General features: G+C 46.6%; 1 protein-coding gene across 8 annotated transcripts in view; it reads left to right on the top strand.

Moving 5' to 3' along the window:
* The window catches only part of sorcs2 (sortilin-related VPS10 domain containing receptor 2), a 64450-nt gene that overhangs the window by 34725 nt on the left and 12959 nt on the right, over positions 1-16766 (top strand). For all 8 annotated transcript variants that reach the window (XM_061763876.1, XM_061763879.1, XM_061763877.1 and 5 more), the window contains 4 exons: positions 5216-5315; positions 15541-15705; positions 15794-15867; positions 16119-16183. In XM_061763876.1, coding sequence (XP_061619860.1) covers positions 5216-5315; positions 15541-15705; positions 15794-15867; positions 16119-16183 — 404 coding nt within the window. The remainder of the gene's footprint in view (positions 1-5215; positions 5316-15540; positions 15706-15793; positions 15868-16118; positions 16184-16766) is intronic.

Below are 16766 nucleotides of genomic sequence, written 5' to 3'. Positions count from 1 at the left end.
CACGGCAACACACACACACACACACACACACACACGCATGCACGGAATGCATATCCCACAGAGCCTGGCTGCCTCGGCTTCCTCCACACCCGTCTTCTTCTGCGCTCTTCTTTGAGTAAATGCTTTGCTGTTGACGTCACCAAGACTACCAGATGCTGCCCCCCCCCCCCCAAAAAAAAACCAAAAAAACATAAGGATATTTTAACGTGAAGGCCAAATGTCCCATTTTTACATTCAGTCTGGTAAACATGGGTGAACAAGGCGAGCTTTATTTATTTTGTATTTTTTTTATCGTTGACGCTACTAGGATGAAAGTCGGCTCAAAGTCGATGAATTGATGGCGTCATTGATATTTTTGTCAGCGCAGTACCGCGATCCCTAAACTTTTTTTTGCACCACGGGCATTTTTTCACGTGAATTTTAAAATAGCGCGCGGGCATCGAAAACAAATAAAAACAAACGATTAAAAATGCAACTCAGCATTCAGCGGTTGTAAGTCACCACTTGTCTGTCACGTCAATGCACTCGAGTGTTTGTCGAGAACACACACATTTGCCCCACCTCAGATTATTAAAGATAACTCTGTACTGGTTTTTTTTTTTTTTTTTTTTTTTCTCCCCCATTCTAACGGAAAAGAAACTTTGTTAGCGTCGTCATGTTTGTCGTTGGCAGGGTAATAAAGGCCAAAATGATGTGCGACAGTCGCCCAGCTTCAATGCTGCAGTCAATATCAAAGAATGTTTTATACGGGAGGTATTATCATAATTCATCCGGTTACTACAATTCCATGACGGCACTCAACCTTTTCTTGTTAACTCGCCACTTCATCTGCTTGTGGCTGCTGCATCACTCTTGTCTCATTTCCTGGCAACACACAGCCCCCCCCCCCCCCCCCCCCCCCCACGCCTCCCCCTTGACTAAACTGACATAAAGGATGACTCTTTAGAAATGACACGTTGCACGTAGTATATCCTCGTCAATTTGACCGATCGGCATTTGCTTTTGCTTTTCCACCAGTGGTCCAAACATCAAGCTTAATGCAAGCCCTTAATCATTTTTCACCGCAGCGACAGGAAGCTTTTTTTTTTTTTTACACGACAACGACGACCCGGTTGCATTATACGAACACGACCCTTTTGGGACACTTGGGTCCAATTTGCGTCGTCTTTAGGATTTCAGCGAGGATTTGCGTAATCCTCTTTGCCTGATGCTTTCGGACAGAAGCTCGACGCCCCGACTGCGCAAAGCCAAACTGGCTTTTTGCGTCGGCCATAATCGAGAATTGTTCCAAGTATCTTCAAAGATGGAATATGAAGGATTCCAAAAAAAAAAAAAAAAGGCTCAAACCCTTGATTCAATTGCGAGCTCCGTCTCATTACTTGCTCATTCCTGACTTTTTCCCACCAATTTGTCATCTATTTTGCCTTGATTCTCGATATTTAATCTTGGTTGGGTTTGAGTTTTGGGACAGTATAACCGGCCATTAGAATTTCCGGCAAGTGTGTTTGTTGCTGTTCCACGTGCACGTCTTCCTCGACGCAGGTGGGACACTGGCTGTCCGTTTCCGCGACAACAGCGGTTAATTGGCTCATTTGCATCCAGCCGACCGGGCCGGGAGGCGGGTTAATGACGGCACGAACGTGTCGGCCACACGGTCGGACGAGAGGTCGTTTCGCAAATCGAGTTGGCGTGTCGGGCCGCGGTGGAGGATGTCGCGTTCACGTCGTCGTGTCATCGGTTTCCGTGCAGATTCAGTCGGGATCATTTCACACGTGCAGCGGCAAATTAAAGCCCAATATATTTGTCCAAATACGCAGAGCCGTATTTGCCTTGATTTCCCCATTACAATGAGTGAATGATAACCACGCAGATAGAATAAATGTGTGTTGTTGTTTTTTTTCCCCCTGACGGAGGACACACACACGCACACACGCGGCCCACTTGGCCTAAATAAAGCTGCGAAGCTAATTAGTTTACGGGCTTATTGATGGGAATGGTTGAACAAGATCAGTCACCCCGTCGGGCCTAATTTGAATTTCCATTTGCAAGTGCACTCCTGTACTAGACCTATACTGACTTTGCCTAAGGTGTCAAATTACAAGCATTTCGCCCCCCGCCCAACAAACCTCTTCTGAGCATAAGTTGACCAAGCCAAAGCACTTCATGAAGCTCCTCAGCTCACTTCAACATACAGCAGTTCACCAGCACAATGATGCCACAAGATCTCAAATCATCTTTCCCAATTTAAAATAAATGGAAATGCCATTCATCTGTTGCGGCCTCACCCCCACCTCCCCCCCCCCCCCCAAAAAAAATAAGGAAAATATAATATTGTACTTTATAAAACCATGTAATAATAACGTGATGAGACAGAATGTAAAGGATGAAGCAATTTGATTGTACTAAACCGTTGTCTCAGTCAGACAAGCAGCAGCCAGTGTTTCCTGATGAGTCTTCAAATTGCTTTGCGGTGCGAGAATCCCTGCCGATGCGTTCCAGTGAGGGCTCACCTTTGACCCACGGGCGCATGCGGGCGTACGAGGTAGCTGACAGACATCGCTTTTTGCGGCGCACGGGTCAAATTGCTGTGATGGATCGGCACGTGCATATTAAATTTGCTTGAGCCCAATTGCAAAAATGGCTAGAGACACTGCGTAAACAACAATGGAGGTTCTATTGTAGCCACGCCCAACATAAATGATCGTTTTTGGGGGGGGGGGGGGGGGGGGTATTTTAAAGGCAGCTTCTCAATCATGTCATCGGAAGCAAGGTTCCTTCATCGTCTCAAGCATAACTTGACTCAAGTCGAGTTATGTGACTAGCGTTTAGCATGTGCAATTTTCTGAGCTGTTCTTCATGCGTCCGTGCCGGTGGTGGTGCTTCTACGTCACCGCGAAACAACCCCCAACCGCGACGTCATCTGCTCGCTCGGGGAAACTGACGGCCAAGTTCGGTTGCTCCTTTTTTTTTTTTTTTTGTCTCGCCGTGGGCGACTTCGCGCACGCCAACGCCGAGTCCAGATTCGCACCTCCAAAGCGGACACAAACGCGGCAAATGTTTGGCGCGAACTCGTGGAGCGAAAGATGAACGTGCGCCGTTTCGTCGCTCGCTTCATTCATGTCTGCGGCGAGGACAGATTGACTGTGGCGTGGCGCGGCGCCTGTGAGCGTATTTCTTCAAGTGCAAAGAGTTGTCGCGAGGCCAATCCATCACTTGAACTCGAATGGAGGACCCCTGCCTCGGCATACAGTTTTTGATGTTTCATTTTATTTTATTTTAGCCTGAGCAATCACTTCTGGTGCAGTGGGTCATAAGCCCTCCTGAGCTGCTACTTCGTCACTCGCTCAATGAGAAATGTGAGCAGCGTTTTCGTGTAAACTGGACTAATGCTAGCTGGCACAAATGCTTTTGGGAATCCCGCCAGTACGCTGAGTGAACAATCATTTGGGAAGAGCCACAATTTCATTTCAAAATTGATGTTACGCGAGGAAATAGAGTTCCGAGCTTGGTCACGGAACAAGTTAATCTGGAAAGTGGAGGTACGGGAGTACAAGTTCATCAAACTTGACGCGTGATTCCTACTGACAGGACGCCACTTGTGTTTTTTTTTTGGGGGGGCCGCCGTCTGTTCGCTCTCGCGCGGGCGACATTGACGTTCCGTACGAGGACATTACACTCGGAATCGCCGCCAGTCGTCCTGCCCAAAGCGCATTCCTATTTCTCGCCATTTCCCGAGTCGGAGATAAGACGAGGAGAAAAAAAAAAGGCGCTTTGGCCCACGGCGTCTCGCGAACTCGCGCCTGCACACGCACCAGCGTGCAACAGCTTTTTTTTCTTTGTTTTTCATGCAGTTTTGCTTTCAGCTGCTCGCTCGTTGTATCCTCGGGCTTGATTCTCGTCGTTTGAACGCTCGTGAAGACACATTCCCGACCGGGAACGGTGACAAAAAACAGTGGAGAAATGGCAATCGCGTGGGTGCATTTGTACCTCACTAGCACACATTATTTTTTGCATGACAAGCAATTTGAAAGGACACACTGAATTGAAATAGTGAAGTCAGCCGTTAGGCCAAGTTATCATCTTTCACAACAAAAAACTACAGTTGCCGCTATCAAGAAAGACTGTTAAATGTTGATGCGTATGTCGTGGATATATTCTGTATATGGAACTCAAGCGCAGTACACCGAACCACGGGAATCATTGGAAATGTACTAAATGGACTTTTAACGTCGACTGTGACAAGTCCAGCGACAAACGGGTGAGCAGCCATGCAGTTAACTCCGACATCCAGCGACAGAGTAGTGAACGTCAAAGTCCAGATAAAGAGTTTTTGAAGATTGGGAAGTTGATTTGGGGCCAGGTCACGTCATGCTTTACAACACACTTGGCTGTGACTGACTGGGCAGAGGTGGGCGCGGCTGACTGGTTCAGTCGCCAACAGTATTTTCTTTGCGGTTGCCCATGCAGCGGCATTGCTTAAAAAGAAACCCTAGCAAGGCGGAGATAACCAGCACAGCATCATTATTTTTTTTTTGTCATTGGATGCCCCTTCATTACTCTTCTTAGAAGTGCCGAATAATTTTTCAATTACCCACTAAATCCACCCTCCTTTGCAACCCTCACGTCGTCAAGTTTAGCTTTTATTTATCTTTCCTCTCCTTATTTCCCTTGATTGTGATGTCTTATAGACGGAAATGACTTTGTTCAGGCTTCCTAATGGCCAAAATGGCCTTCCGGCGATTGACTAAAAGAGGTGAAAAGAGCTCTTCCTTTGGGAATGTCGACGTGGCGTACGTAAGCATTTTATTGAGTTGTCGGGGACGTCTCGTCAAATCTTCTCCTCCCTAACGACTCTGATGTGCTAGCTCGTCATTTGTTTTCTTCAAGGCCTCTCCTTCCGGGATGTAGCCCACGGGCTCCATTTAACTCCGCCGCATCCTCTGGCCTGCGGGCTTTGGATTGCCGTGCAAAATAGAACGACACTGGCATTTTCCTATTGATACCTCAGTTTAAAGTAATCCATGGTAATCCTCATTTGTTGCTGGCAGATTGGGGCACTCGCCAACGTTGGGCTGCCAGCACGATTGTGTCAGCTGCTTGAGTAATACGACGAACAAAGGGCTTGTCGGCTTTGGCGTCATCGTTTCGAACAATGACAATCATTTGATGTCCTGCACCTGCGCCTCGTAACAGCAGATGTTTACTCACGTTTCAGGTCCACCGACTACGGCACCACCTACACAAAACTCAACCTGATGCCGGGGACCACCATTGTGGTGAGCAGCTTCTACATCTGCCCGACCAACAAGAAGAAGGTAGGAAACAAAACTCTAATCAGTGTTGGGAAGGTGACTTTTGGGAGTTTGTTGTTGGTTACAATCGCAGGTTCTCAGTATTTCAATTACTTTCTCAAAGTCATTACATTTTGATGACTCTTAAATGAATTAGCACATCCATGTGTTTCCGATAAAAAGCGGATTCAAAGCAGAGACCGCGTGATTGTGATCGGCCTGCAACAGATGTGACAAAATTGGACCAATACATGAAACTTTCTGTCCGAGGGCAAATAAAGCCCGAGGCTGCGGCGCGAGCAGCAATATGGCGCTGACGGCTAATCGATGAAAGGCTGTCATACGTATGCATCACACAAGCTGGCGTTCGGAGGTGAAGACGGGCAAAGTCAAGGACGACCAACAGGACTCACGTCGCATCATAATATGTTCTCTTTAACAACGATGTTACAGTGGACTTATGACATTATCTCTCCATCCGTCCATTGGTCAATGCTGAGATGATAATTCAATGTGCAGATTACGACATTATCATCTTTGACCTAGCATTGATCCCTAAATTGTATTATTGCTGTCCTCCTGTGACACGCAGGAGGTCCACTGGGGCATAAATAGATCTGGTTGACCCGCATCCATCATGTGGATCAATAGACAACTTGCGATGGCTCACCCTGCAGGGGAGACTTAAACTCACGTGTAATTGCTGTCCGATGCCTCGACTAAGAGAAGAACTCTTTGTTAATCTGTCGAGTTGAATGCTTGATGGATGTCAAACCGGGATGAATCCACATAATTTATGAGACCGGAGTAGTCTGTTCATTGTTGAGACGTGTGTGAGCAAGCACGTGAGAACAGGCGCTAAGGAAGTTTAAGTGTGTTCATGTGTTGTCTGAGGGGGCTCTCCCTATAGCACAGATTTTCACCTATTCCGGGTGGGTCTGGACCGTGTCCATATATAAACGGGGCCTCACGGTAGCTGCGTGCCTGACCAACGTGTCAGATTCCTTCCTCGAGCAGTTGGCGATAAAACGAACAGTGACTGCTATCTTATTGAGATATTTAGATCCACCAGGGGCCTCAACGTGATGAATATCTTGCCGCTGCCGAGTGCATTTGTCAAGGCTGAGAAGCAGCCCAATGCTCAAGCGTGAGCGGAGGAAGTATATGTGAGCAAGTCTGACTGTCGAACTGAATGAAGAGACACGCATTCCTCTCGCCCTTCGTCACTGAATGCAAATGAGGGATGAAGATTGATTGATGAACACAAGCCATTAGCACGTGTGTATGTGTGTGTGCCCGCAAAAAGAACAATTGTATTGACGAGAAGCAGGAAATACCGACTGATAATTTCCTCTGGAGGCGTGAGGGTCTAGTTAAAAGCCATTTGGGTGTGCGGCTCATTTGCATATACAGTCCTGTATGCATAAATCCATCAGTGTAACGTAATGTTTTGTAATGGGTTTACACAGGACAATTAACACCATTCCGAACTTTATTTGTGATCCTGAGTGCAGTGTGTGTGCTGTAAGATTGTGCATTGAGCGTTAAAGGAATCATTTGAATTACAAAAAACAATGGATTGCAAGTTGATCCCTGTGGTACTCCAGCTGCTGCGTTGCTTGCAGTCAAAATAAATATTTTAATCTCTCACTCAGGTGAATTTAGATTATGGAGACGTTTGTTTGACTGCAAGTGTGCACTGCAAAAACTAAACCAAGATTGAATATCTCAAATCAAGGCCAAATATGCCTGTTTATTTATATATTTATTTACTTTTGGCTATCAAGATATTTTGTCATACCAGGCAATTTTTGTCAGAACATTTCACTTGCTGCAGGCTTTTTTTCCCCTTCACAATGTTAATAAGGTATTATAACTACTTCTTGAAATAAGAAATACCACAATTCTATAAAGTAGGTGTGGGTGGTATAAACACACTAGTTTCAAGACATCAGTATCTATGTTTACTTGTTTTAAATCTGATTCTCTTGTTCTACTGGCAGACCATGTTGCGTAAATCTCGTAATGTAGTCCTCGTTTCATTACTTTTCCCCGTTTTTTTTTTTTTTTTTTTTTTCAGTTTTTGCAGCGTGACTAAGGATAAAAAGTATCCCACATGAACAGAATGTCTACTCACAGCTAGCCTCCGCCATCGCTCCAGTTTTCCCTCAATGCGGCGGCGAGAAAGCATGTGCAAGTGTGACGGGAAGAGAGCCAGTGATAAAAAGGCAAAATCTACAACTGGAAAATGGATCTTTCTTTTCTGGTTTCTTCTTGTGTGTGTGTGCGCGCATGTGTGCGCGTGCGCGTGTGCATATAAATGGATAAATTTGCCTGTCGTGCAATCACAGGCCACCAGAAACATCGAATTTGCCGTCGCCCCTGCACGAGGTAGCGTCAGGCCAACCTAGAGGTGGTCTTAAAGCACAACTTGTGAGATTCCAAGTGGAAATGAAGCAGAGTACGTTCACTTTTGAAGTGAAGGATATTTTTATGATAAGCTATTTAGAAAATGTGTGCGTGTGTCTGTGTGTTTGCCTCTAAATGGGATGTCAGAAGCCGTCACCCCTTCATCTTTCAGAGGTATTATAGGCCTCTGGACTTGCATCACACACACACACACTTGGAATTGAAGGATGCGGTTGTCATGGTAACAGAAGGGTCCAAGCTGCGTCCATGCTAATGTCCTTGGGTTTCGCTATTGTTTCAAAGCATTTTGGAGGTCTCTAAATGGTCCGAGCCTTTGTGTGTCTTGATTGGTGAACGTATGAGATTACATGAATTCATGATTACGGTATTATTTATATCCAATTGGGGTCGCCCTCTTCACGTTCTATATTGCGGTATCGGTGACTTTGAGTGTGCATGTGGCTTTAAAAGGCGGGGCCTGGCCTGGTGAAGCTTTGAGGCGGAAATGTTTTAAGTTAAGGAAATGAAAGATGCAGACAAGGGAATTATTATGTGTTCTCCCGCTGATGGATGGATTCAGCCCGCGGGTCTTGAGTTTGACACAGATGCTGAAGGTGGACTGGCGTCTTTGCAATGCCGATCCCTTCGAGACCGTAGAGGCCAGCTCTTCATCCCCGCGGCCCCCCTCATCCTCGTTCGCGTTCCCACTCGGCCACCTCGGCACACAAACACGCCGCAGGCACGCCGACATCACTCAGAGCCGTTCCTCTCCTGACGCCTGAGTGTCAGCGCCGCGCCCGTCGAGCGGTCTTGTCATCGTCGGCCTTTTGAAGTACACGATGCTGTGATGGCTGAGGCCAGGATGCAGACAGACGAAGAAGAGGACATGGGGACGACTTGTGTTTATGCGCTGCTGAAGGAGCCATTGTTGCATTTGTGGAAATTGGCGGTAGTGGGCCGTTCTGATCTAAGTTTACATCCTACAGTAAATTCGAATATTTTCTCCTTGAAATTGTATTAATATATTGCCAACAGGCTTCTTCGTTGGTGTCTATCACTGTATTATACTGCCTCCTGGTGGCTAAGGCGGGCACACCAGAAGGAGCAGCACAATGAATTGGATTGCAGCATTAAATCATGACACACCTACTATTTGATTCTTTACATTCTATTTAAAAAAAATAAAATAAGTACAGTACAATATTGCAGTGTTATTTTTCCTGATTAAAAAAAAAAAACATACAATTTATTTTTAAATTATTATTTTGGAGGGAGGCATTCGTATTCATTCCAATGTGAAAGATGACTTCAGATGCGAGCGTTTTGAGTTGTACCTTTTTAATAGCGAATCTCAACATTTGGTCGAATTCGAATACTTCCACAAGTGACTTGAGTGCGTCTGCTCATTAACAGTGGCCAAAGGTGTGCACGCATTTCCATTGCCTTTCTTTGGACAAAGCGACCATGTCACATCTCAAGGAAGCCTCTTTTTGCATTCAAGCAGTCACTTCTTCCTAATGGCCCGCACCCAAGCTCCACTGAATCAATCAGCATTTCCACAACAATAACAAACAAGCTGATAGCTTGCGGAGGACTCATTTTGTGCTCGCTGAGCCTTTGCGGACAACACGGCACCCTCCTGTTGCCCATCGCCTAATTACCACCTTTTTTTTTTTTGGTTTTGTTTTTTGTTATCTGCGCTGAAGTGGCCAAAGCCAACGGCGCGGCATGTAATGGCACCTCGGCCGCCATCCCAGATGGCGTTAGCGTTGCAGAATCCTGAATCGCTGGGCTGCGGGTGAGCGTTTAATTTTATTATTTTTCCCCAAGAAGAAGACATCCTTATCAGCTGAATGAAGTTATTTATGTATTTTTAGTGGAGCGCTTTGTGAGGTCGCTCAGAGTTGAGGGATAATAAGGAGGAGTCAGGGCCGCGAGAAGAAACTCTGCCGAGGCTAACGAGGCTTCGTTAACGGCGGCTAATTGGCGCTTTAACCTCAGGCTCGCCGGCAGGGAGGCATCGTTTGTCTTCCCTCGCCTCGCTGTGCCTCCTCGATCCCGCCGCCCAGCACACTTCAGCTCACCGAACTTGCAGGAGAAAATAAAGGAGAGATTTTTCGTTTGCAAAAAAAAAAAAAAAAAAAAAAAAAAACATTTAAAAAATCCGAAGCAAATGCAAGTTGGCCTCCGAAGGATTTTGGCACTCTTTTGCGGCTTGTTGGGCCAATCAGCACACTTGAATGCTTTGATGGATGGCTCGGGAGGCCAATAAACCAACTGCCAAGCCAAGACAAATAAGGGCTGAAAGGCTTTTTTTTTTTGTTTCCTCCCTCCCTCCTTTGCCGCTCCTCATCTTGCGGGCTTGAATAAAAGATCCCACGCGACATTATTCATTTATATCCATCTGCATGCATGATTAGCACATACAGTAAGTACTTCATCTGTATTTTGCTGTGTGTCACTTTTCACTGAGTCGGCTGCAATTCAAAGGAGAAACGTTTTTACAACGATACACAACACTGATTTGAAGTTTCCACCATTCGAAACAACTGGGATTGAATCATATTTTGGGGATTTTCGCGAAATTGGTTTGGAAGAAAAGCGACACGTCATGAATGATTCAGGTGGATTCTGCATTTTTTGAAACGTGAGCAAGGACAAACATGACCTCCTTCTAACCTCGTCGAAAAAGTCTCGAGTAGGACGCAGAGCTCCAAATGTCACCATGATGTTTTGTTCGCGCGATTCAAACCCTTCCAAGTCCTCACCTCAGACAGTCTCCTCGCAGAAAAACCAGCTGGGCCTCCTCTCTGACGAGCCAGATAATGAGCAGTTCGCAGCCGCGCGCAACTGCAGACGTGGGTTTGAAAAATCATTTGCGCCCAGCCACCGCGTTCATTTAATTCGCTTCACGGCGTTGGAACTCGTAATATTGTCTGACTCTGCGGCCGCTTGTCGACGGCGCATGCAAACAATGCGTCGTTACGAGGCTTTGCTTTGCATTTATGAATATGCAATCGTTTACCTCCGAGAGTCAGTGTGCGTTTCATTGTCCGTGGAGGGTTGGCGGGTTGCCATGGAGACAAAACTGTATCCCGCCCCATCTGGGAATGCTGCCTTATTATGCCCGCACATCATTGCTGTTTATTCTTTGTTGAAGCACTTGGCCCCATGCACACTACTGATTTCAGTCACTTATTTTGACTTCACTTTTGGAATTGTAAAGGTTATAGGTCACATTCATGGTGGGAAAGCTTTTTTTAAATATTTATCGAGGTATCAGAAAAGAAATACTCAATAAGTCTAGTCAAGCACAGGAACAAAGTATTTGTACTTTCCCACCATTGGCCGCCTGCGGAGAACATCCATCGCATTCTGAAACGAATGAAGTTGATTGAAAAGCAAAAAGTTGCGTGGCACGCTCGACCTTCAGCTTTCGTCCTCGGCGGGACGATTGACATGCCGCTGAAGAACTTCTCGCCTCCTCTGGGCCGGGGGACGCTCCGGTCGAGGTGATGATGATGACGATAACGAGGTCAGAGGTGGCCTCGTGGGACACACGATGCATCAATAGACGTACGTGACGTTTGGGGGGGATGTATGTGTTTCTTGGGTGCCATTTGAAGCTGTTGGTTCATGTGCAGCTCAGAAAAACACTCAGTGGGTGCCACTGGTTTTGTTGTTGTCCCCCACTTCCACCCGCCCCCCCCCCCCCCCCCCCCCTCCATCTTGCTTTTAAGGGCAAGCGTCGGTCGTGTTGTGTTCAATTTTTCAGGAGCGACAAACACGGCTGTTTGAGAGAGGTCGTGTGTCGACGGGAAATGGAGTGAGAGTGGCGATGACGCCGGCTGCAGGTGAACTTGAAGCGAAACCACTTTGGCCCCCTCAGCACTCGGATGACAAATAATTGAATATGAGCCTCAATAATTCATTTTCGACACAAAGAAAGGCGGGTTGAATGGACACACTCAATATATCTGCCGTCTGTGGACTCACTTGAACTTTTGGCGCATGTCGGACATACAGTTGGCCCTTGTTTACCGACAAAATTCTGCAAAGAAGCGACCATATGTATATATATATATATATTTGATTATTTCTATCTTATTTTAAAGCTTTATGACCCTCCCCACACTCACCTTCGAATAAACACTTCATATTAGGGCTGGGGCTATCAAATATATATTTAGCATTGATTAATCTACCGATCGTCCAAGTATTATTATTGTCCACTCGGGGGTCGCCTTCCTCACGTTCTGCACTGTAGAAGCTTTTTGACTTTGAATGTGTGTGGCTTGAAAAAGCAGGGGCCTCGTCTGTTTTTTGCAGTGGGAGTCAGCGAATGAGAGTGGAGTTGGCGCTGGTTAGCCCGCGCGTTGAGTCCTTTGTGGCCGTGCACCTCGCGCATGACTGTCTTTGTCACGCGTGATTATTTTGTTGGCGTCGCTTCTATAAAGCGATTGAAGGTGCACCGACCGGATGAGCGAAATTGAGTGCTGGTTAAAAAAAGCCTGTCTCAAATCTGCGTTTCTTTATCTTGATCGAGCAGAGCGCTTGTTTTCCTGCACGCAGCGACTCGGCGGCTCATTTGAGGCCTTGCTGTCAGCGTCTTTGTTTACTTTTGAGTTCATAATGAATTCCTTAAGTCATGAATAATTTCCATCTTCCTCCTGTTCTTTGAACAAAACCCCGCGCGTGTTTTGCGTGTGTGTGTGTGTGTTGTCATCAGCCGCATGCGAACCCGACCGTGCGCAGACCACATACATTATTTACTGCGCCAACCCCCCCACCTCCACCTCCACCTCCAAATGTGACCCTAAGGGATTTGTTTCACGAACGACCGCCCGTCCCCCCCACGACGCCAACCAGAGACGACATGTCATTACGGCGCTCGCGGCCTTCGGAGGAGGGACGAGGTGATTGCGCATTTTAGCAAAAACTCAGCGGGGTGTCTGCTTTGATCATTATGATTTCCGCTGCGTGTGTGCACGTGTGCGTGCGTGTTGGTTCCCCGCGTGTGGTTACGTTGACTCGCTGACAGGCAGTATTTAGTCCGTGTGTGGGTGTGTTTATGCAAATGAGCATGTATGTGTGAGTGCCTGTGCGTGTGTGTCAGCCTATGTGACGGAGACCCCCTGCTGTTAAACGCTCAGGAACAGCTGGTTGCGACTCCAAAGTCTGTCTGTACTTTTGGCTACTCAATTCTGCCTGTTAGTACATGTCGGCTACTGATTTAACTCGTGTTCTTCAGAGTTTAGAAGAAAAAAAAAAAGTACAGACTGAAATGTACTTAAGTACAAAAGTAAAAATGAATTCTGACTGTCAATTAGAACCAAGTTGTCAGACCCTAGTGAGGATAAGCGCTACAGAAAATGGATGGATGGATGGAAGTACAGAGACCTGTAAAATCTACTTAAGTGCAGTAACAAATTAATTCTACTTTGTTACCTCCCACCATTTAAAAAAATGGTCCTGAGGAAAGATTAGTCCAATTTATTCTTCTATCTCACTGCTTTGCCTGTTGTACAAAATAATTTTCCATTCGCCTGAGAAATGACAGCGCGTGTGTTAGGATATGTGGCTTTAAGAGGCGGGGCCTGGTGGGGTGGTGTGTGAGTGTGAGCTGTGGCCGACAGCAGCTCCCACGTCATCGCAGTCTTTTGTGTTCGACTGTTCTCCCGGTGTTCAATAAGCTCGGACAAGCGCCCCTAAAAAGTGTATCTCAAATCAACTTTCCCCTCTGAAATGGAAGAAAAGCCATAAATCCGTTCCAGCCAAGTACCCGGAGGAAACCAAATCACTTTGCATTCCTACAACGGCGATCAGGAACCTCGCCATCACTCTCAATACAAATTTTGTAAAGGCAGAATAGAAGTCGGAATGATGAAGTCTGCTTCGTTTCTGTGCACCTGGGGTGGATAAAGGGCACAATTGTCCCAGGGCCGTGAGCATTTAGGGGGGGCCGAAGTCCCACCCCCACCCCTAGCACAACGAATAATATAGGTCGACTCATATCTGGATGGAATACATTGCCCGCCGTTCCGATGAGCGACAGACGTTTGGAATCAGCCGAGAAGGAGCGCTCGGAGGCCGATCTTCCCGAATGACTTTTTGATGATGAGTCGATTTCATTAGCGTTAGCGTAAGTGCTCTCTTTATGGAGGTCCCCGAGACCAAAAGGATTCCGTGAGAAAAGTGAGGAAGGAACAGAAGGGATTGAGGGACAGGACTGTTGGTACTGCAAGAATCCAGTCACATAATTTTTCCGTGCTGATTGGTTGGATGGCGCAAAACTTTTTACTCCCAAGAACTGCTAGGAAAACACATAGGGAGCGATCAGCACATATAATAATACATGAACGATACATTTAATTATCAGCCTTAATGGTATTGATGATTTTTCCATGTTATTATGTTCGGCACAACCCGCCACAGCCAATTACTTGGCAGCAATAGACTGCTTTAATTATTATGTAAAATGACTTTTCAAATAATAATCTGCTCTCCGTCAAACCTACCCTTACACTGACAGCCTAAGCTATTAAATACTCCATACCTGTTCGAATCAATCAGCTCCCCACACAAGTGCCCCCGCAGCGCTCTTGAGAAGCCGCTGAGCTGACGGCTTGCGCTTTCCCCGAGATCAGACGTGATCAAAAGCTTTTCCGCAGCAATTAAGTCCGCCGCTGTTTTTGTCAAAGCCCATTGCGATTCTGCCTGGCGACGACATGTGACGCCACCGGCCGCAAATGTTCCTTGCACGCCGAGAGCTCCGCTCGTTTGGTAGCGAGAGCTCTCCGCTACCACTTTCTTAAATCAGTTGAGAAATCCAGTTCAAATATAATGCTCTAATGTCAAATTGTAAGAACTGTTCAATTACTGAAAGAGTGATTGTAGTTGAATAGTCCAAATTATTCATATGTTAACTCCTGTTTATGGGTTTTCACGGTATTACGAAAACACTAAATACCTGTAGGACGTGATGTTGCTTCCTCAGCACATCATTGCCTCAGCCAACAGAGGCAAACAGCAGTCTTGCACCAATGTTGCCATTAAAGGTCTTAATTTGCGCTTCACACTGAAGCAAAATCACTTTTTATTGCGCGCCCGGAGACGTTTGTTTGCGACTCCCGACTCGTAATTAAATCTGGATTAATAGCCCGGAGCGTTGCCGTCCTCCCTCTCGTTCTCCAGTGTTCGACGACAGGAAATGTAATTAAAACGGCGGCGTATCGCCCACGAAGTTATCGGGACATCAGGAAGGAGAAACAAGGTGTGATAAGTTCAAGGTCCTCGCTTCACAAGGCGCAGGCAGGCGGGCAGCTAATGCCCTTCGCGCTGTCGTGTAAGTCGGCGTCACGAGCGCCCCTCGCGTGCGCCACCTCGCGGGGACGAGGTGGCAGGCACGTTGCCTGTCACCGCACGTGTGATATACTGTTCATTGAGGCGGTATTATGAATCCCACACACGATTTCAAGGCAGCCTGAATACAGCAGCCAATCATATTGCAAGGTGTGGTGTCTACAAATGGGGAATCATAATAACGTTTCATTGAGACATCTCAATGCCAGTTCATCAGTAAAGCACTAATATTAGTCATTCTACGCAGAGGATAAAGAATATATGACTGTGAGTACTGTTATATCGTCTGTCTTCATGTTTTTGCAGCACCGTTTGTGTTCAATCCGTTGCCTAAACGGCTGAAGCGCCGCAACAGAGTTGCTATTTAGCGTTAAGCTAGCGGAGAAGTGTAATTCTCTTTGCTTGATGTTTGACATAAATTCTGCCAAACGACAGTAAAACCCGTGAGTCACGTCAGGGCGGGCACCCGTGTCGACAGGTGGTTCTGGTGGGCTCCTCCGTGAACGAACGCGACCAGATGCTGTTTATCAGCACCGACGAGGGCCAGTCCTTCCAGCGGCAGAGCGTCCTCTTCAGCCCGGACACGCTCATCTTCCACCCGAAGGAGGAGGACAAGCTGCTGGCCTGCTGCAAAGACGGACGGGTCGGGCCCAGGACAATCCGCACAATCTCTTCAGATCCGATGCAAAATGTCCCATTTCCAACCGTGCTCCTCTCTCTTGTGTCTCCAGCTGTTTGCCTCCACAGATTTGGGCCACAAGTGGACTTTGCTTCAGGAGCGGGTGACCAAGGACCGAGTGTTCTGGTCAGTTCCCACGTCATCTTCCCGAAAGTCTCATTTGGCACCATGTGGCATTGTCCTGTTTCCCGACCTCTATTGCACATAGGCACATTAAAAAAAAATAAAACATTTTTTAAAAAAAACATTTTAAAACTTGCGCCACACCACTGAAAGATATCACAAAAAGCAAATGGGCAGAAATAAAACATTCATTCAAACGCTACATAAGAAAATCCCGTGATTTTTTTTGTTTGTTTGTTTGTTTTTTGTCCCAGGTCTGTAGCAGATGTGGATGTGGACCCCGATCTGGTGCACATGGAGATGCAGGACACAAGTGGAGGTACATTTTGTTGTTGTTGTTGTTGTTGTTTTTTAGCACAGGTGTCATGAAGGTGCTCTTAAATGACCAAAAAGCCAGTGTGTACATTTCACTTTTCGCTTCATAAACAGTCAACATTGCGGCCGTGCTCGACCTTACTGTGCGCACAAAATGTCGCGCGGGAATAACGCCGAGGGCGACAACAGCCAGTGTGGCAAAATCAGCTGACTAACAGATGGACCGTTTAGTGCTTAAATCTCCTCCTGGGGGGGGAACGCTCGCTGACAATTGTGTGTATTAGAGGTCGCGTGGTAGAAGTGTGTGTGTTTCACATTTCCCAGTCTACATTGTGCATCCTAAATCGTAATCTCTGTCAATAATCCTGCGACGGCAGCACTCCTCCGTCCCATCTGGACAAATAAAAAGGTTCTGGAAGGTTCAAGTCTCCTGAGAGGAGAGAGGTGCATTTTCTTGCCCACACATACACAGAGGTGGCAAAAAGGACTCAAAACTATGTACCTAAAATCGAATCGAAAAATCGAATGTTTGTACCATAACTGCTTGTTTTTGTGGTGATGGTGGCAAAAGGTGGAAAACCCAAATG

Source organism: Phyllopteryx taeniolatus, chromosome 23, assembly GCF_024500385.1.
Source record: "Phyllopteryx taeniolatus isolate TA_2022b chromosome 23, UOR_Ptae_1.2, whole genome shotgun sequence".
Classification (NCBI taxonomy): domain Eukaryota; kingdom Metazoa; phylum Chordata; class Actinopteri; order Syngnathiformes; family Syngnathidae; genus Phyllopteryx; species Phyllopteryx taeniolatus.
Note: the sequence above shows the minus strand (reverse complement) of the source record. Positions and strands in the feature narration are given on the sequence as shown.